The sequence below is a fragment of the Malaya genurostris genome, chromosome 2, assembly GCF_030247185.1.
Source record: "Malaya genurostris strain Urasoe2022 chromosome 2, Malgen_1.1, whole genome shotgun sequence".
In the NCBI taxonomy this organism is placed as follows: Eukaryota; Metazoa; Arthropoda; class Insecta; order Diptera; family Culicidae; genus Malaya; species Malaya genurostris.
The window spans coordinates 313,997,774-314,018,538 of record NC_080571.1 but is presented as its reverse complement, the minus strand read 5'-3'; the positions used below and the strand labels follow the sequence as shown (position 1 = coordinate 314,018,538).

Sequence of the window (20,765 nt, the reverse complement as noted above, 5' to 3'; positions counted from 1 at the left end):
TATATCGAGATATAGTGATCAAAATTCTATTCTATCTAACAAATCGGTAATATGCGCCTACTGCACAAAAATGAGTTTTAACCAAAACCTCTACATTATTCTATCTAATTTATTACAACTATTGCTATAAATTTCTGCTATCGGACCTCTGTATTTATACCAAATTCAAAAATAATTGAGATACAAACGTTTCAAAATCTGTTACGATTTTGTCTTTTTTGTTATGATTTTTGATATTTTAACAGCAAATTTGTTACAAAATGTTTTTGAAATAAATTACTCCAGTTGTTATAATTCTATTATTACCATCTGATCGGGAAGGCGCGATTTATGGTAACTGTGGCGGGTTCGGTCGCTTATTTCAACAAACTTTGCAGTCGTTTCGTAAGTTTACTGTGCGATGCTGTTGACACCAATCCATCCATGATTGTGTCTGGAGTAGGCACACATGACCTTAAGAGATCAGCTCAATCTCATAAATAGTTTTCGATACTGAATTTTAATCATGGTTTCACTCGATTTGAGGAACTAAAAACGTACGAGTCCAAACTGATCGTCCCAAATACATAGCATGCGTTTTTCCATGAGAGTAATTTCCGAAAAGAATCGCTGAATAGGAGGTATAATCAGGAACAACTTGCTGGCTGATTGTATTTTTGCATGAAAATTCTTTTTTTTTTGTACGTTTAACTGTGGACTAAGACCATGGTTGGTCTATCTCGCCCTTCTTGTGTTTTGATTTTGTCTTGTTATTCGGGTGTTTATTTTTTGTTTGGTCGTCTAGATTTCTACTTTCGTTTCAATCAGGAATCTTGCAATGCTTTTTATTTCAGTTTCGTTTTCGCTTTTGAATATTTCTTTTAGAGGTTTTTGTATATCGTGGCTTGTATTTTGATCTTATTGTTGTCCATTTGGCGCACCAATATAGGATGTGTTCTAGGTTTTCCTCTTTTTGACATGTGTCGCAGTAGGTGCCTGTTATCCATCCCCAGCTGCCTTGTCTATCCTTTGTCATACAGTGGTTCGAGCGTACTCTGTTTAAAATTATATTCTCTTGGGTAGTGAGTTTCATGTTTTTGCTCCAGATTTTCTTTCCCGGTTCTTTCATGAATTCGAAGTGTTGTTTTCCTTTGGTTGCTGAGATTTCTTTATATTTATTTTCCATTTTTCGCGGTTCACTCGTTTTGCCAAGATTATCGTATATTCTATTGTTAGTGTTTCCAAATTATGCTGTAACTCTTTTGTTGCTTCCACCGCTAATTTATCAACTGCTTCGTTCCATTTTAAACCCATGTGACTTGGCACCCATTGGATTCTTATTTTGTTGTTCTTTTCTACCGCTTGATTAATTTGTTTGTTTATTTCCATTATAATGTGGTTTGTTTTTATGTGTTCTTTATTCTTCAGCATTTGACATGCACTTCTTGAGTCCGTTACTATGACTGTTTCTGCGTAGTTATTCATTAGACCAGGGGTTCCCAAAGTGGTCGATATAGACCCCTTGGGGTCGATCTACTTTTTGTGGGGGTCGACGTAAACGAAAACGGACTATGGGGGTCAATGAGGTTTAGAAATCGACCCCCTATTGTTTGATATAGGTTGTAATTTGAAATATTTACGCTAAAAAAGTTGTGTTTATTTGACCATCAGCAGAAATCAGTAAGTATTTTACATCAATATTAAAAAAGCAAGAAATTGAATTTTCAAAGGAATTTGTTGATGGGGGTCTGAGGCCTAAGTTAATTTTAGTAAAGGGGTCCATGACCCAAAATAGTTTGGGAACCCCTGCATTAGACTGATTTCCATTGCTGTTCTAATTGCTATAAGTTCCGCGTTTGAAATGCTTATGTTTGGGTTAATTTTCATTGCAACGTGTTTTCCGGTATCTGTATCTAGGGCGGCTATTGCCGTGCCTACTTTGTTTTTTGCATCTGTGTGTATCGTTTTGCTGTTTGCGTATCGTGTGTTCATTACATCTGCTACTGCCTGTCGCCACGTTGGTGCGTTGACGTTTGTCTTTTTGCTGTTTATTTCTGGTATCGTGTCCAATATTATGTTGTTTTTCCATGCTCTGATTATTTCTGTTTGCCCATCCGTTCGGTTTTCTAGTTGCTTTAAAATGTCTTCATGCTCTATCGCCAGTTGTGTGATGTATGTGCCGTTATCTTTCTTGTTACTTATGGCGTGTCCCGAACGTAAGCGGTTTTGTTATATCGACTGACTTGGATGAGATGTGAAAGCGAACTGTAGTTTATTTGGTTATCGACTATCCAAATCTGCAAACTCGATAAACCTGATTAATTTATGTGAAATAGACATTTATACAAATCACCCTGTATCCCCTAATCCGGAAGTTGGATCTGATAAAAAAGCAAGATGTTTTATAGAATCCTAAGACCTTTCATTTGAATCTTAGATGGTTCTTAGATTTCATTTGAATCTTAGATCGGTTCAGCCATCTATGAGAAATATGAGTTGCACTATTTTAATGTCGTTTGACATATCATCCAGTAGCTCAGGAACCAGAAGTCTTTGGTGTTTGGGAGCATACAACTTTTCGTATGAATCTGAGTTTGTAGAAAATGGTTGAGTCATTTCTGAGAAAATTGAGTGAAATTTTTTTCCACACACGCGTTTGCTGATCTCGACGAACTGATTCGAATAGTATATTGGTGTTATGTTCTTCCAACATTCATTACTGTCAGTAGTTTAAATCAGTATAATTATGCAATTGTTTTCAACTCGAAAATGCTGCCATCTTTGCCATCATCTAATTTACATATGTCATATTCGAACGATTATGTTGCCAAAAACGAACCGTGCTAAAATCGGTCCGAGGCAAAATGAAATAAAAAAAGATGCTGTACATAGTCTTTTTGGTATTTAGAAACAATTGTATGTAACATTATGAAAAATTGTGTTTCACGTTGCTTATAAGCATTGCTTTGTCATACAGCGCTCAAAACTCCCACTGCTGGAATAGGAAGAAAAGTCGCTTACACATAAATGTCGATATCTGCATTAAAAATGGACGGATTTTAACAATCTATGGCTAGTTGGATAGATATTACCTTGCGGAATCCAAGTCTAAAAACATATTCTGTTTCAAGGTCAATTGTGACAGCTATAGTAAAAAAAACTGATATGCAATAACTGTGAAAACCGAGGCTGAACCGATTTTCATAAACTCCGATTCAAATGAATTGTTTCTTCGTCCTATAGGTTGAATTTCACCCAGATCGAACTTGCGGTTTGGGAGTAACAAGATAAAATGTGCAAAAAATGAAGAACCAGAGACCACATAACCGATTTTTTTCAACTTAGACTCAAATTAAAGGCCTTATAGTCCCATAGGTTTATATTGTATTTCATCTGGATCCAACTTCCGGTTCCAAAGTTACACAGTAAAATGTGCAAAATGAATAAAAAAAAAGTGCGCTCGTTTTTTTTTCAGAGACCGCTAGTCCAATTTTCCCTAGCTTAGGTTCAAATAAAAGATCTTACAACCCCACATAACCTTACCGAATTTCATCCGAATACGACTTTCTGATCCGAAGTTACCAGCTGACAAGTATAAAAATCTCATTTTCAGGAGCTTGTTTTATACATGACATGTGTTATGTAGGGACAAATTGAATTAGCCTACCCGATAGTAGGAAAGATAAATAAAAGAAATAGTCCAGGCCACAGTCTGATAATCTGTAAAAATAAACAGAATTCAATACTGTTGGCTTGAGAGTAGGAGGAGTTTCTACTCTTTCTTATGTTTCAGGATCTTAATCATTTGTAGTGTTTAATCCTATTTGCAGAAGACCGTCCGCCAGACCAGAAATTCCTGCTACGAGATAAGGAACATATTGTAAATAAGAGTAAGATAAATTGATCTAAAAATCGCGTGTCTAACATGACACTATTATACGTAGTTTTAAGATTTTTAAATAAAGGTAGAGTTTTTAGGAAGACTAAAAAAGTGCCGTTCGTTAAGAAGAAAGAAATCTCCAGGAAAATTCCAATAACATACAAAAATCAAGCCAAATACATTCAAATAGCCATACAATAACCAAATATGTTGATTTTTGGTATACCGGATCATCGTTTCTGGTTCCGGAAGTACTGGAAAAGTGCTCGTGGGCTCCAAACCGAAAATCACTCCAATTTCTCGGAAACGGCCAGACTGATTTTCGCAGACTCAGATCTAAATGAAAAGTATTATGTTTTCATAAGTTGATGTAGAATTTTATCCAGATCTGGCCTCCGGTTCCGGTGATAGAGAGCTATGAAATGGCTATCTGTCAATTCCTATCAACATGTGTCAAAACGGTTAAAAATTGGAAAGGTTTTCCTAATGTGTGCCCAAACAAAATTTTTTATACAAGCTTTACGTGGCCGATAAAGCCGTTTTTCTGTTTGACAAACTGATCTTTTTATTATTAAATCTCGTTGTCACCCTTTTTTGGGAGAGAGAAGCATCCACGAGCAAGAGGATTCAGAAGCACTTTGTTCGCGGTTCGTTTTATCATCCGTTTGCTCTGCTAATTGCTGTAGGTGCGCCTTGCTGTACATTGACTGAAGTTGCTAGGCATGTAATCAGCTGATTCTCATAGATAACCAGAGTTTTACAAGGATGCCTTCCGCTCTGTCCAAAAATAACGCAAAACGGAATTACCTTACGTTACACTCGCACGCCATTTCAGATAACGTGGAAAAATTAAACCACACTTCCCTTTCGATGGAAAGACTTTCTTCGTACTGCGACATATTTTTTCGAACATACTGATCACTTACCTACGCGGAAGGTCATGGAAACACAGTTCTATGGCACCGTCCACCACGTACACAGGGATTTTGTATTTAGCGTAACCAAACCCGAAATCCAAATTGGTTGTTAATTTGATTAAGGTTGTTTCAAAAGTGAAGAAGTTGAGCAATAGAATATAACTCTACTATTAAAAGATAATAACCGTTACAGGCATTACCTTTACGTTTGCTTAGCGGTTTATGTTAAACCGTTTGGTGTCGTTATCAATTCAATATAAAATTCTAATGATAAGCCGAATGTGAAAAGTAAAACGAAGAAATAGCTATGTGCACTCAGCCCAAACCTCTTAATAACGTTACAGGTTATTCTATATTTCATTTAGAAATGCTGTTCTTGTATGTGGAGACTTGTTCTAATGGAGTAATTCAATAAAATTTTGAGTGTATTACATTTTATGTCTAAATGTCTCGAAAATTAGCTCCATCAAGGAAGAAGATGGCTAAATATATTTTCATTGATTTTTAATTGTAGAATCATATTATATTAATTAAATATTCATAAACTCCAAATTGGAAAAATACTCAAAAATTGTTTTAGCGATAAGATCTTCACTTTTTAATTGGCCCTAAATAAAAACTAACATCAAATATGAGTAATGAGTTTTAGTTTATAATATTATTACTTTTCTCATATAGAAAGACTCACTCACTTTTCTCATAGATGGTTGAACCGATTTTCACTTTTTTTTAAAACAAAAGGTCTTATGGCCCCATACCTTGCAATTTAATTGTATCTTTATCCGACTTCTCGTTCCGGAATTACAAGGTAATATGTGCAAATATATGATCAATTTTCTTGGAAATTTCTTAAACGGTTTTTCCAAGCTAAGATGCAAATAAGAGGTCTTGAAATTTTTTAAAAAGTCCCCGACTTCCGGTTCCGGTATTAGAGCGCGACTTTCATGAGTATTCATGAGTGATGGTGAATCATATACTATTCGACTATTTGACTCGAAATAAGAAAATTCGAATCTAACTTCCGTCTTTGTAATCACACGAGCAAAAATATTTGAAATGTGCATTCATTTTTCTTAGAAATGACTTTCCCTAACTTGGAGTCATTTAAATGCATTTATAGTCAATTTGTTTCAGTCTTGTTAAGACGTAGAGCCGCCTTGAGCTAGTTTTAAATTATGCCAGTATCAGACGGGGAAAACAGTTTGGAAAAATGACATGCGAATGCAACTATGTAATGGAAACCGCGAAAATGTTACCGCAGAGACGGGACTCGAACTCGTTGTTAGCTCCTAATCGGAGAAATTATTTCGCCAATTAAACTACCCTGCATATGGCAGTTCAATGCATAGGACGCGGGTCTTACAAGCCAGCTGTTGTATGTTCGAGCCCCGACCTGGAAGGATTCTTAGTGTCAGTCGGATCCATGCAATGATTCTGTACACTAAGTATCGGCTGCGAAGTCTGTTAAAACAGAAAGGCCAAATTTCACAAAAGGAATGTAATGCCAAGACTTTGCTTTGCATATGAAAACACATGAAGAGACAGCACAATTGACTAGAAGAAGCAAGCATGCTTTGGTTTATCTTTCCGGCGCAGAATTCAGTTGTAGTCCTGTTTCTGCGGAAACACATCCAACAGAAAAACAGGACGCACCGGACAGAGTTTCCTATGGACATGAAAAAATCCAATTCCTCAAAACTATTCAGTAAACTTTGCACAACCAGGTTGGGGCTCACAGTCATATAAGACAGATTTGGCATACGCTATAATTCAGTCAAAGACGAGTAATGATTTGGCTCGAAAATAATTACAATGGAGAAATATAAGTTATTCTCAACAAACTCAAAAATATCGGAGAAACTCGTTGCAAACTTGATTTAAGTTCTGAACTGGATTTCAGTTCCGAGTTCTGGGCAGGAGAAATACTGATGTCTTAAACTAGTTGTTGATTTTCGAATCCCGGAAATGAGCACTAGTTGTGCAATCTTCCTATACCAAGAAAAGCCTACCATGAATGTTTTTGAAATTTACCGCTCTAAGCTCGAATTATAGTTAGGAACACAAATAAGGCCTTCCATTAGGTATTAGTATTCAAGTAAAATTAGTGCTTACTTTCAAAATCCTACACAATTCCACATTGCATCTAGGATTCAACGTACTTCGTATTAAGATCACTATTCAATCGTTTATATTCAGGTGTCAATTTGTCAATGAAATGAACATTAAGTAGTCAAACAAAAATGAATGAACACACGAACATCACCTCACCTTCACGAGATAAGAAACCGGTCCTATCGGCTGACCGTTCGACTGCAATCCATGTATTTGGGCTAGTACAACGAAAACCTGGCCGATTCGTGACTAATTAGATGATTTATACAATGTGTCGTCACACTACGGTAGTTAGTTCTCGATAATCGGATGATAATTAACTACTGATCACGAAAACAATCGAAGCACTTGTCACGGAAAAATCTCAATTAATCCAGGAATCACTGATCATCGTTAGTTCGACACTATTCACCATTTGTAGATGAAAGAACAATCGGTCAAACTGCATAGAATTACACAAAAGATACTGCCGCACCATGCGCACTTAATTTACGATCACCTAGAGAGCTATTAATTAGCGCTAATATCGCTATCATATGATTTGTATCACAACTCTTGAGTTTTTCCACTCTTTCACACAGTCTCACGATATTCATTCTTTCATGTTATAATGGGTCGGTAATCTATCTAGCCGCGTCGAGTATTGCCACTCTTGTATTCTTTTCTGCAGACTGGGGCGTTTATTTGCCGATTATGTGACGTTTTTTCACTTATGGGGATGACACTTGTTGACTATTTTTACCACCATGTGTGTTTCAATTCGTCTGTTTTATGACCGTTAATCGTCATCACTGCTACGCAGTGAGTCTTCACTTCCTTTCGAAGATCTGTGCAAACATTGAACCTTCCGCAGTTTATGTAGAAATTCGAACTGACACACCTAGAGAATTGAATACTTCGCAATCTAATCGTATTCTTATCAATTTTTGAGGAATGGTCTACATTTCGGAATTTGACACCGTTACCTTCAACACACGCGCACGATTGGTTATCTGCTTCCTAGTGGCTTAATAGAACTACTAGAGTCACAACCCAAAAGAAGGAATCTGGACCCCTTCGCGATCGATCATTTACCATTCCGAGGAACACTCACCGCTGATAGAACGAAACGCGCGCGCTGATCTCCGGAACTAGTCTGATCGATGGATAGTAACACTCGATTAGTATCTTTTACTAGAAGTATTTGCTAAATAGGCTTTCTCTCTTGTCCACACTCACTCGCGCACATTCGATCTAACTTGCTTTCATTTGTACCAGTATAGTGTTTGTGCTCCTCACGAACCCGACTAAGCCGAATAGCATTGTGAGAGTAACTACCTGCGTTGCGTGATAGATTGAGCGAACTGGTATGCAATACTAGGGTAGAACCGTCAATAGTGAAACAATGGAAATTATTATCAACAAAATCTATACAAAATCTTCGATAACGCAAGAAAAATGAATTATAAATGTCATGTATTGAGCAAATTTCGATATCATAAGTTTGTTCCTCAGAAAAGTGTTATATTAATAATTTACTTACGATAAAGATCATGCATAGATCTATCAATAATAACACATTACTCAATAAGTCGTATGACTGACCTACAGATAGCGATATCATTCTCAAATCCATACGACGTTTATGAAGTACCAACTTTCAAAAGACTATGTGTGAAGTTTCATGACATTTCGATTAGTAAGAAAAAAGCAAATGCTAATGATCATTGCTTCTCGATGAATGAAAATACTGAAAAAATACTGTTACACATAAAATTTAATATGTTTCCACTTTTAGGTTTATCTGTTGACATTAGATACAGGAGTTTTTTTTTCTCGTCAATACATCATTTTTGCTTATGTCTGACACATATTAGAAAAAGCTATTCGTAAGACTAATAACATTTTCCTTAACATTCAGTATTCTGGTTACAAAGTAACAGATTTGTGCAAAAGGCATATTTTTTTTTATTTTTCTAGGCATAGGCACTGGTTATAGCACCACAGAAAACAGACATCCAAGTAGAGATTTCAATGTGTGGAAGAATTTGATCGCTTGTTTGGCAAAGTAGCAATTCGTCTATATAGGCGCTTCCAGTAGCTCAGCAATCACTTATGGGCTTTTGCTTTCAAGCATGCTTACAAAGGTAATTCTTGTGTGCAAAATCGTTGGTAAGGGTAATTTTTTTTTTAAATCACTTGTTTGCTTTCCACCGTTTTTTGAAAAAGCTTGTAGTTGCTTGGATGTCTGTTCTCTGTGATAGTACCAAATACAAATTATTTGTATTTGGTAGTACTGCACTGGATACTAAGCATTTGAATTTCTTATCAAAAAATATTCAGAATGACATTTTGTGAGTTTCTACATATCATCTCCAAACAAAATTGCCATTGACTTTTAAGCAGTGGTGGAGAAAACCCGTTTCGACCATTTCAATTTCTTCTTCCTCTAACCACTTCATTTTCCATAGCCTTAGATGTGTCAGTTCTGTTTATGCCCAAGTAGCAAATGTCTCTTCCAAAATAGCAAATGCAACTTATTGAAATTTCAAGATGTTCTACAATTGTTTTAGAACTGTTATTTATGTTAGATATGTTCAGAAAGGTTTTTAAATATATTAAAATTGGTTGTGCAACTTATCACTGTTAAGTTCCACAATACTACCGAAAAAATCACTGTAGAACAACTTTAATACATCTAAAACAATTGTGCAGCAAATCATCAACTAGTTCATGTTTCACTAGCAGTTATAGAAGTTCTGCAAAAATTTTCACATCGTCATGTAAAACGGGTACCTATAACAATTGTCAAAAATTGTCCAAACGGTTGTCATAATTGTATCGGACATAACATACGTCACAATTGATATAAATCTTTTGCGGAAGAAAATTTCTCCGCAAGGCAAAAAATGATAAGCGGAATTGAAAACCTTACTGTAAACAATATCTGTCTGCTGAGTCCGCATAGTCATGAGTCATGAATTTTTAGGTCAGTGTGTGCAGTTTTCTTCAGATGTAGAAAAACAATGATATAAAATTCAAAACTTGCAAAACAGTTGTGCAAGATCTATCTTTTGGAAATGAATGCAAAACTTGCAAACATGAGAATATAATCATAAAAGTTGCAGAAATACAGTATTATATACGCAATGAAAACCAAAATCAATTAGATAATTTGTATTCGGTTTTCATCTCGCGAAAAAAATGAGCAGACCTGACATTTAAAGATATTGAACAAAAAGTTAAGTTCATCATAGTTGCTCTCATAGTTATATATTACCGCTTGAGAAACTTGTTTCTGCAACTACAGCACATGGGCTTACCAAAATAATACCTACAGTGCCATTCACAAAAGTCGGGCCTGCTAAGATGAATGACTATACTGTATTGTTGTTTAATTTAACTAGAAGGGTCAAACGGATAAAAAAAACAAAATGTAGATCATTTCTTTAAGGAATATCAACATGCTCCCTGCTATTTTGATAATATAAATCATTACGTAGGATGAACCATTTTCTATGCAACACACTGCTATCTTCGATGCCATATTGAAAAATATTCAATAAAAACTCATTTCGAGATTTTTTAGGTTCAATAACGCATTAGTTTGATAAGAATCGTCTGAAAATTTTAAGAATGTATGAATACACGTATTTTGAACACCCTTCCGATGATTCTCATAAAAAAATATTGTTATTTTCACAGAAATTGGTGTACAATCATCAAAAACCGTTAATTCAAAGGCGTTTGAAAATTTCGGGCGTACGAATGCATGTTTCACCTTTATAGAAAAATTCAGTTCGTTGTGGATTTTTCGTTTACAAAAACACAAAAGATCATTTCTACAATATGTAGCATTATCAATTTTCATGTGCAGATTATTTTACAAAATCCGTGTTTGTGTTAAGAGCAGTTCCATTGAAAATCAAATGTGAAACTAATTCATTAGAAATTACTTTGTTATGTTTTTGTAAACATCATCCCATTTCTTGTTTACATTACGTAATATTTTTCACGAGCTTCACATTTGGTTTTTCGCTGATTTCATTACTTCCTTTGTGATGGGATCGACGTATGAGTTTTTATATAAGTTGCACAATCGTTGAGAATAAGTATTCGTAATAACGGAAGAACTCAAAGATATGTTGCACAACACAGAAAAAATGCGCTTTTTCATAACACAACAGTTACTGGAATAGTAATATAAACTAATTAAAAAAGTAGAAAAATACAGGAACGCTTTTTAACATGCTACTTGGTTATGACCACATATTACTTTAAACTCTGGAAATCACTTCAAACTGTGGACTTACTAAGACAAAAAAGCTAATCTGAAATATCACCTTATTTCGCACCCTCTATCCGTGCTGAAAAGTTCTAAACTAGTAACACAGACTAACATACATGACAGTATGAGTAAATGCCTATAAAAATATTTTTTCGCGATCCACTAGTTCCACCTATATTGTACTGCGCGAACTATATACTATCGGTACACCCCTTGTGTTATGTAAAAGTTTTTTTACTAGTTGGTTCCCCCTCGTTTGTCAACAACGATCAGCTGCTTGCAGGGATGCCTGATTTCATCATAATATTTGAAAATGAATCGTCACAATAAGTTATTGGATTGATAATATATTAAACTGTTTTAGCGATATTGGAAGGTAACCATTTATTTTTTTCAACGTTGTTCATCTAGACTATTTTTGATTGTGTTGGTAATTTTCACCCGAAATTAAATGACGGCAGACCAGAAGTAAGTAAATATTGTAACAATACGGGTTCGATTTTGTATTGCGTTGAAGGATGGGAAGTAGGCATAATTCTGTATAAAGTTTTGGCAATATGTATTAAATCTGTACGTATACATTACAGGTAATTCTGTATGAATGGGAACTCCGTTGGTAAATGAAAAAAAACACAGTCTAGATGACAGACAGGATGTTTTTGATAGGGTAACGTGGCGCCATCATGCCATATACGAGTACTGTCCCAACTAAAGAAATATTCGAAATGACCGTTATAATGATTGAAGAATCTAATTTGAGTATCTTGTCTGTTAGTCTGTGCTAGTAATCCTTCGCAATTCTTCTTAAACTTTTTTTAATGTCGCACAATCCCTTCTGAAAGCCTCAAACCCACTAATCTCACAGAACTCAAACTAATACTGTTAAAAACATGCTTAATCCACCTAGCAGTGAGATGATACCTTTTTTTATCAATCCGCATGTGTTTTTTGCATGAATATTCTTCGGTGTTTCAGTTCTCGTGACATTATTTCAATGACCGTGTGTGTGACAATCGATTGAACATTCCATGATATGTTCCACTTTAGAGTTTAAGGTACTTCCAGGGCCGGTTTGAAATTTGAAAATTCATTATTCTGTAATTCCAGAATTGGATAATATTAATTAATTTTGTCTTCGTAGATCTGGCTTTTTTTTAAGAGAACGATTGAGCTTTGAGAAACGCTTCGATACAGGAACCGGGATTCGAAGATCGGTTTAGCTAAGGTCAGATAAATTCACCTGAGGAGCTGTTTAGTTTCCATTTGTTTCAAAATGTTTGAAATCAGTATAAACATCTTTGAGAAATCGTAGTGCGAATTAAATCCGAATCGAAAACTGAATACCACTAAAACTAGATAAGTTTATTTGGTTATCGACTATCCAAATCTGTAAACCCGATAAACCTGATCAATTTTTGTGAAACATACATTTTTATACTAATCATCCTGTATCCCCTAAACCGGAAGTTGGATCTGGCTGAAAAGCAAGATGTTTTACAGGATCTTAAAACTTTTCATTTGAATTTTAGATCGGTTCAGCCATCTACGGGAAAAATAGGTCCACATTTTTTATTTCGTTTCACATATCATCCTGTAGTTCCAGAAACCAGAAATCGGATCCAAACATAATTCAGGAACATTGTTTAGGAGCATGAATCTGAGTTTGTAGAAAACGGTTGAGTCATCTCCGAAAAAAATTGAGTGAAATTATTTGTCACACACGCATTTGCCGATCTCGACGAACTGATTCGAATGGTGTATGGTTGTTATGTTTTTTCAGCATTTATTGCTGTAATGTAAGTAGGTCGCTTACACAATAATATCGACATCTCCATTAAAAATGGACGGATTTTACCAATCTATGGCTTGTTGAATAGCTATTACTGTGCGAAATCTATGTCTGGAAACATATTCTGTTTTCAAGGTCAAATGTGACAGATACTGTCAAAAAACATTTCGACATAAAATTTCGTATAACTCAAAAAGTAAACATCCGATCTCAAAATTATTCAATAGCGTTTTGGGTGACGGGGAGACCTTTCATTTGCGACTAGTTTGATCAAAATCAGTCCAGCCATCTCTGAGATCTCGACCTCTTAGTTGACAACACACATACAGACACACACACACACATACACACACGGGAATTTGCTCAGTTCATCGAGCTGAATCGATTGGTATATGACACTCGGCCCTCCAAGCATCGGAAAAATTTTCTAAAATTTGAGCGAATTCTATACCTATTTTTTATATATATATATAAAAAAGGTAAAAATGAACATGACGACTTTATGTTAAAATGTACGGAAATGGAATGAATCGGTAAGAAATTTTTCTCGAATAAATATTCACAGAATTTTTTTTCTGCGTGTATATCGAATAAGTAAATGTGTAACTGGAGCTTAAAATTTCAAAACAAGGCTATCCGTTCATGTTAAATTAAAATGATTTGTGGTGGTGAAAAATAAAATATCATTCCTTCTAACTAGTTTTTGAATTATTACTTTATTTCACTTGAATAGTACATCATTTCAGAAGTACATCCTTAAGCTGCAATTTTGACAAACTATGGATCAAACCGACCAAATAATTGAAAAGGTGTTTGTCTGTACTTCATATTGCAAAGCTTGGTAATAAATTTGATATCGTTTAGATGCCTGATGATGGTGGAGAATATCAACGACTTTTGCAGTTGTCAAATCAAAATATAGTATTAAATACTGCGTCAACCGAGTGCAACCTTTGCGATAAGATGACCATTTCGGCGGAAGGAATTATTCTGATTAATTGCTTACATACGTTTTGTAAAGCATGTTTGCGCAACTCTCTACTTCAGGTTGCAACGGTAATTTGTCCATATCCTAGGGGACGCCACGAATGCGAAGGAGTGCTGATGGATAGTGAAATAGAGCGCTTGCTGAGTCCGCATGAGTACAATGATTTCCACAAACGTGTATTCGAGGCAATTGAACAAAATGATACAGATAAATCGGCGAACCAGATGGTTCCTCTTGATCTAGATCTACTCGTAGCTTTAACGGATGCCTCAATCGTTCCCAACTCAGAGAAATTTGATTGTCCAATATGTTTTGAAACATTCGCTGAATATGAAGGGGTTACGCTACGGGAGTGCTTTCATTCCTTCTGTAGAGAATGTCTATCGAACTCGATAAAATTTGCGGAGGATGTCTCAGTACACTGTCCATTCCGTGATAATGAGACCACGTGTGAACAGTTGATTGAAGACCGTGAAATAAAATCTCTGTTAAACGATGACGATTACAGCACCTATGTGGGTCGTTCGTTGGCGAAAGTTGAGACTATGGCTGAAGATGCATTCCACTGTAGAACACCAAATTGCAACGGGTGGTGTTTGGTCGAAGCCACAGTTGAAACGTTCCAATGTCCTGTTTGTTATGCCGATAATTGTGTGCGCTGTGAGGTTTGTGTTTCATACCATATTTTTCTCTAGCATTTTTTGTATGGGTCAGATTATGTATTCAGCTTAATTAAAAAAATTTTTTACAAAAAATAACTTCATTATACTTTACAAAAAGGCTATTCATCCAGACATGGACTGCGAAGAATACAAGGACAGAATGAGTGGAAACTACGAGAGTCGAAGATCGGAGCGAGTTATACAGAATTTAGTGTCCAACGGCGAAGCAATGCATTGCCCCAGCTGTAATATTACAATTACGAAGAATGGAGGTTGTCACAATATGACGTGCAGTATGTGCAGGAACGCATTCCAATGGACAGCACGAAACTAGAGGAACATAGACCTGCAGTACGTCTTCTTCCCCATAAGGTGCGTTTGATCATATTGAATTTCAGAATTGCTACTCGAATTCCCATTTTAAATAATGCAAATATGGAACATAAACTGTATATTTCATACTATGCAAGATCCACAAGATAACACATGTTGAATTGAAAAAAAAATAAAACCTAAACTTACACAATAAATGCCGCAATGATTTAATATGTTATTCTCTTTGACATATTTGCACCAACATGAAATATGCATGCAATAGAATCAAGAAAATCGAAGACATTTAAAACTGACACAACTATAAAACAGTAATTCTGTTAAATTCGAAGTAAAGACAAACCCAGTAAGTATGTTTAGTAGTGATTTGATTGTTTGTAATCATCTGTTTCCCGGAGAACAAAAAACAAATGCACATAAGCTACGTACGGCGTGAATTATTTGTTTCAATCAGCGCAATGTAAGAGCTAAGGCAAACGCAAATTAAAGCAATCCCCAAACAGACGGAACGGAGTTTATATTTGATTGCGAGAAATACAAACCTAAATGCTTTGAAAGCTTAGGGCGGACATCAACAATTATCTAGCTTCAATAAGACATCTACTTTGCCTGCTGGTTTAAAGCCGAGGATGTCATCTATCAAACGAATACGAATTCAACAGGTTTCATGCGGTATCTAGCTCAAGTTTTAATTTAAATCCTCCGCAATTTTAGACTAGACGAATGTACATCACTTCCGACTCTTTTTATTTTTCGTTTCAATTTGGGTCTTTTTGAACAGTTCGATAGCACGTTGTTTTCTGCTGGCCATTTCCTCTTCGTCTTTTAGTCGTTGGGGAATTGCTGGATTGAAATCAGGTATTTTGTTTTTGATTGCTTTCTTTTTATCAATTGCCGTTACTTCGCCAAGTTTTGCAGCGGATTGGTCGTTTATATGGGAAATAATTCCCGAAATATTCGATAGTGAGGTGGAAGGTTTATCGAATTCGCAGTTTGTTGAGTCAGTAATCACTGGAGTTGCCTTGCTTTTTCCTTTCTTGCCTTGTTTAGGAACAGCTGATTTGCGTTTATTTTCCTTTTTCTGTACGACAACCTCGTCTTCGCTGTCCTGAGTTAGACATATAACTTCTGAGATCGGTTCTTCATTAGGATTAGTCTGCGTCAGATCAGATTTTGCTGGTTTCCTCTTTCGTAGAACCCGCTTCTTAGTAGTACCTGACGTGTCTTCCGCTATCTTTCCCGCCATGGTATCAACAGCGTGCTGAACTCGCTTACTTACCTTCACCTGATTATAAGAAACAGCACTTTGGACTTTGAAATAATTTTTGATCGATGCTTGCGACTTGCGTTCATCCAAACGTTTCAGAACGGGTTGCAAAATATCGTTTGTTTTGGACACAGGCCAACCAAATTTTTGCTTGGCGAAATCTCTCAAACTATCTACATCGGGATAGCCCCAGGAGAAGGCTTCCTTACTGTCATCTACCGTTGGATACAGATAAGCCTCTACGACAGCCATGCTAGGAAATCCCTCCGAGAACTCGATATTTTTCAATTTAGACTTCAGTGCTATACGGGTACCGACGGTGTTATTCCGCCCGTGATTCCACCAATCACGAAACTTTCGGAGCCCAGACAAGAGCGACATCATCTCAGAGGTTTCACCTTCCTTCTCAGGGGTAACTGGAAATGACGCCAGAATTTCCAAAGCCGTTACAGCACCAATGCCATGAATTCCTAGAAACGAAAAGCGCAAACAAATCAGACTACTATTAGTGCTATTGGTTCCAAGTAATTCCGCAATATTTGCTACGTACCTGTTGTATAATCACTTCCGACCAAAAGTGCCAACTGAATCAACTTTTTGCGGTTCATCTGGAACGAACTTTCAATACTTTCACTCGTATACTCTAGCACCAGCTTTTGCTGGTTGAAAAAATTCTTATAAACCCTCTTTCCCCCGAACAGCCAGATGTCACTGTCATCGGTGATGGTTCCGTCGGTGATTTCGATCTGATTCAGAAAAGCGCACTGTGCTTCCGCTTCCATTGGGGCCACTATATAAGGGACACCGAATAGCTTCAATAGTTCCATACAGTCATTCTGCATCTGATCGGTAATGGACGTTCCAAGCCGATTTTGCCGGTTTTTCTCTTTCTCTAGTTCACGTTCCTCCTGGGCAAGATTCAATGCCATTCGTTTAAGTTCTAGTGGAGTTTTGTTGTCCTTCAGACTGTCGGCCATTTCATTGATAAGATTTGTTGCAGAGGTCTCCAAGTGAGCTTTGCTAGTTGAAGGAACTGGTTCCGGCTCCGGTTCCGGAAACAACTCCTTAGATACCTTCAACGACTTTGTTGGCGTAGTGCTGGACGATTGTTTTTTGGACGACGAGGGCGGAGTTTTGTTAACGAAATATGGTTTTGGAACCTTCGGGACGTCTTCGTCGGCTTCAGATTTTTTAGAATCACTACCGGGAGTGCGACTTAACACGAGGTGCTCCAGCGTGCCTCTTTTAGGTGTTCCGTATGGTATCGGTTGATCGGTTACTGCACTAGAGACTCCGCTATCAGATGGTTGAATAACGTTGATTTGCGAATTTTCAGAAGTTTCCAATAGTTTTTGAACTTCCTTCATTGGTGAGTAGCCAACGGTTGCGTCACTGTCTTCGCCATTTTCATCCAAATTGATTGTTGTATTTTGCTTTTTAAGTTGTTCTAGTTGCTGTTTTATATGACGGTGCACAGTTTCTGATCTCGTTTGCGCGGGTATTTCCAAGAGGTCCATTTCAGAGTTACCATCTTCAATGGGAATATTTATTGTGATTTTATCTAAATCTATGACTGGTGGGGCAGTTTTAAGTCGATCCAATTCTTCTTTCACTCTGGCATTTATATCGTCGACTTTTTTGATCTTGATAGCAGGTAATTTTGGACAACGAGAAGCTTGTTCGGTATTTCCGAGAGGTTTCTCCTAAAATGGAAAAATAATGCTTGGTTTTCTTAATGTTAAATGTAGAAGTTAATCCCAAAACACCCACTTGAATATCGTCTTTCATAACTTTGCCTTCAAAAACGTCAGCAAAAATATCATCCTCAACCTGGACTCCAAGCTTCTTTTCGTCAATAAAAACCTCAAGGACGTTTTCCTCATCTTTTTTTTGCTTCAAATCATCCAACGTAACATCTACTATAGAACCAAAGTGCGGTTTGAGGTGATTAGATGCATTCAAAGGAAGCAATAATCCGGGCATAGAATCATTCAGATCATCCGCTGGAACATCGATGAAATCTGAATCAGTATCGGATGAAACATCCACAGGCTGCTCCTCTTCCTCAATTTTCTTTTGGTCATTTGCCTCCAAAATTGACGCATTATTGTACTCAAACTGTTGCGTAGCAGATTCCTTCTCATCCTCTGCATCAACTACTTGTGTTTGATGAAGCAACTCTCGGACATCGTCATTAGACATGCCACCATATTCGACCATGTAGTTGCGAGCTAAACTCAAAGCAGCATTTCCAAGAATTTGTTTTTGTTTACTCGACATGCGAACTTCTTCCGAATCAATATCAACAATTACATTTGGATCAACATCTTGCATGAGAGACATTTTAATAGCCAGCTGCAATTCCTCATCCATATCTTTGTCATCTGAAGTCTCCTGACTACCATCTAGTTTCTTAATTTTAGCAAGCTTCGGTGGTTTAGGAGCATTTTTTTCTTGTTCCTCTTTTAACTTAGCATTTTCGATCGCCTTCTGAACGTCACGAACCAGTAAAAAGCGCGTATTCTCATCGGATGCGATTTTCTGAGCTGCTTTGTCGGTACAAGTATCAACCCCTTCCTCTGAGAGCAGTGCTTCTAATTCCGCCAAAGAAAGGCATTTACCTCCCATTTCTTTTTCGGCTTCTTCCAATTCAACTTGCACCGTACGCCGTTTCAGCAGCCTTTTCATTTGAAATGATGAGAAATCATTGCTTTCCACAGGAAGTTCATGCAACCTTCCCCAGGAAGACTCTTTTCTGGTTTCTTTGATGTCAGTTAAAATATCGTGCCGAACATCGGCCGGAAGGTTCTTAAAATGAACACTCGTAACATCAATTGCATTTAAATTCAGATGATAGTAACTCTTTGAGGTTTTCTCGTCCCACGAGCTGGTGCTGTCGTCCAAATCCGTCATGCTTTTGTCGGTGTTTTTGAATGGAGAATCCTCCTTCAAAGGTGGTAGCTTGAACATTTCATCCGGCTCGCCTGGATCCTTGCTGCTATTTCCAGGTTTCTTTGTGGGTGAAATCAGTAAGTTAGTGGCAGACCCCAACGCTTGCTGCACCACTTTTTCTTTGGCAAGTGTTTCCAACAGCAATTGCTGAATGCGCTCAGCTTCGTTGTGATATTTACTTTTGCTCTGATTTCGCTTGGCCTATTGGAAAATTTACAATGAACCATACAGTTGAAATCAAATGCACAAAGCGATCTTACGATAGTCTGCTTTTTGAGCATTGGTACCCCACCATCGAACACGAAGACAGGCTTTATACGATAGTACATCAGCTTGCACAGTCGATTGAACAGACCTAAAATGTGTGCATTTGGCAATGAACTTCCTTTGGAATCTTGAAATCCTTTGATAACCTGATGAAGCCATATCGAAATATCTATAAATACATATACAATTACGATCGCCTTACCAACAATATTCAATCGCCTTACCAACAGCGAGAACTTTATTTTCCAATGTCTCCAACGGAACCGGTTTACCCGATTGTTCTACAAGCTTCCACAAGCCCGTAACTCCCATTATTACTTACTTCAGCGGTAAATGCAGAGGAAGTTCTTTAATCACATTTTACAGACAAAATTAGGCGAACAAACAATGAACACCACTTTCATCAACCGCCAGCTGTCTTGTGTTTTCATGTTTGACATTTCAGTTCAAGCGGTAAAGTTTCATCGAAATCATTTCACTCCCTACACACTCTCTTCGTCGATAACATCTCTCACCAGTTCTCTCAGCATTGTTGATTTTCGCGTTCGTCGTCGTTCACACTCTTTCAACAATCATCCCACAATATGAGTTTAAAGGAAAAGGTAAAAATGACAGGGTTGTATTCCTTTTACATAAGAAATTCGAAATATTTTCCATATTTGCATTTATTTTTCCGATTCGTGAAAATTATTTCACAAAATGACGTCGCGATTTATCTTGATATTAAGAAAAGTAATCTATCTTGAATAAACGTTTATTCATCCTTGGTTTTAACCGTTTAGTATTTCGCCATATTATGTGTATATAATATGACTAGAATCAGAGACATCATATTAACACGATATCCAGCTCTCACATTTAACGAAATAAATTATAAGCCTAATCCTTTTTTGCAGGAACGTCACCTTTAAGCGAGTCCGCATTGAATCTTGTACATAAAAGTTGGTGGGCGAAATGTCAAATTCGATTGTATAATATTTCCCCGAAAACTATTCTCCAGAAAATAAAAAACCGAAGCTTTTTCCCGAGAAATTAATTGCCCAGAAAGAAATAATCTCCAAAAGTACAAACTCTAGAAAGTAATAAAATCCAGAATAAAATTCCCAGAATGTACCAAAGTCCAGAAAACCATTCACCCGAAGGCATTAGTCGTTGGAATATTATTATTGGAATAATACCGTTTGGCATAATGATTATTTGGCATAATAGTTATTTGGCATAATGATAATTTGGCATAACAGATCAACATGCTGCTTAATAGAATTTGTTCTAATTTATTGCGATGTTGAAAGGTCTAATGCGGCCACGCCTCATCGGTTTTAATGACGTCCTGTCCGACCTCGTTGCCGCTC

At 36.8% G+C, this 20,765-nt stretch overlaps 3 protein-coding genes across 4 annotated transcripts in view; 1 reads left to right on the top strand and 2 right to left on the bottom strand.

The window, feature by feature from the left end:
- Window positions 1–8,099, bottom strand: part of LOC131431160 (sodium- and chloride-dependent GABA transporter ine) — a 66,784-nt gene extending 58,685 nt beyond the window's left edge. Inside the window, exon 1 of the mRNA XM_058596710.1 lies at window positions 7,045–8,099. The gene's annotated coding sequence lies outside the window, so the exon portion shown is untranslated. The remainder of the gene's footprint in view (window positions 1–7,044) is intronic.
- A 5,520-nt stretch (window positions 8,100–13,619) lies between these two features.
- On the top strand, window positions 13,620–20,395 carry LOC131431159 (ranBP-type and C3HC4-type zinc finger-containing protein 1-like). 2 transcript variants are annotated; one of them, XM_058596709.1, is made up of 4 exons: window positions 13,620–13,753; window positions 13,809–14,597; window positions 14,713–14,966; window positions 20,310–20,395. In XM_058596709.1, the coding sequence occupies exons 1-3, from the start codon at window positions 13,724–13,726 to the stop codon at window positions 14,926–14,928; spliced, it is 1,035 nt and encodes a 344-aa protein (XP_058452692.1). In that variant the 5' UTR covers window positions 13,620–13,723; the 3' UTR covers window positions 14,929–14,966; window positions 20,310–20,395. The 2 variants fall into 2 exon arrangements, with proteins under 2 accessions (XP_058452692.1, XP_058452691.1); XM_058596708.1 differs by lacking the exon at window positions 20,310–20,395 and having other exon boundaries at window positions 14,713–15,353.
- LOC131431158 (DNA excision repair protein ERCC-5) lies at window positions 15,591–19,839 on the bottom strand. Its single transcript, XM_058596706.1, has 5 exons — window positions 19,638–19,839; window positions 19,407–19,582; window positions 17,965–19,347; window positions 16,745–17,897; window positions 15,591–16,664 (listed from the first exon to the last, which is right to left on the bottom strand). The coding sequence occupies exons 1-5, from the start codon at window positions 19,723–19,725 to the stop codon at window positions 15,658–15,660; spliced, it is 3,807 nt and encodes a 1,268-aa protein (XP_058452689.1). The 5' UTR covers window positions 19,726–19,839; the 3' UTR covers window positions 15,591–15,657.
- Window positions 20,396–20,765: the final 370 nt, after the last annotated feature.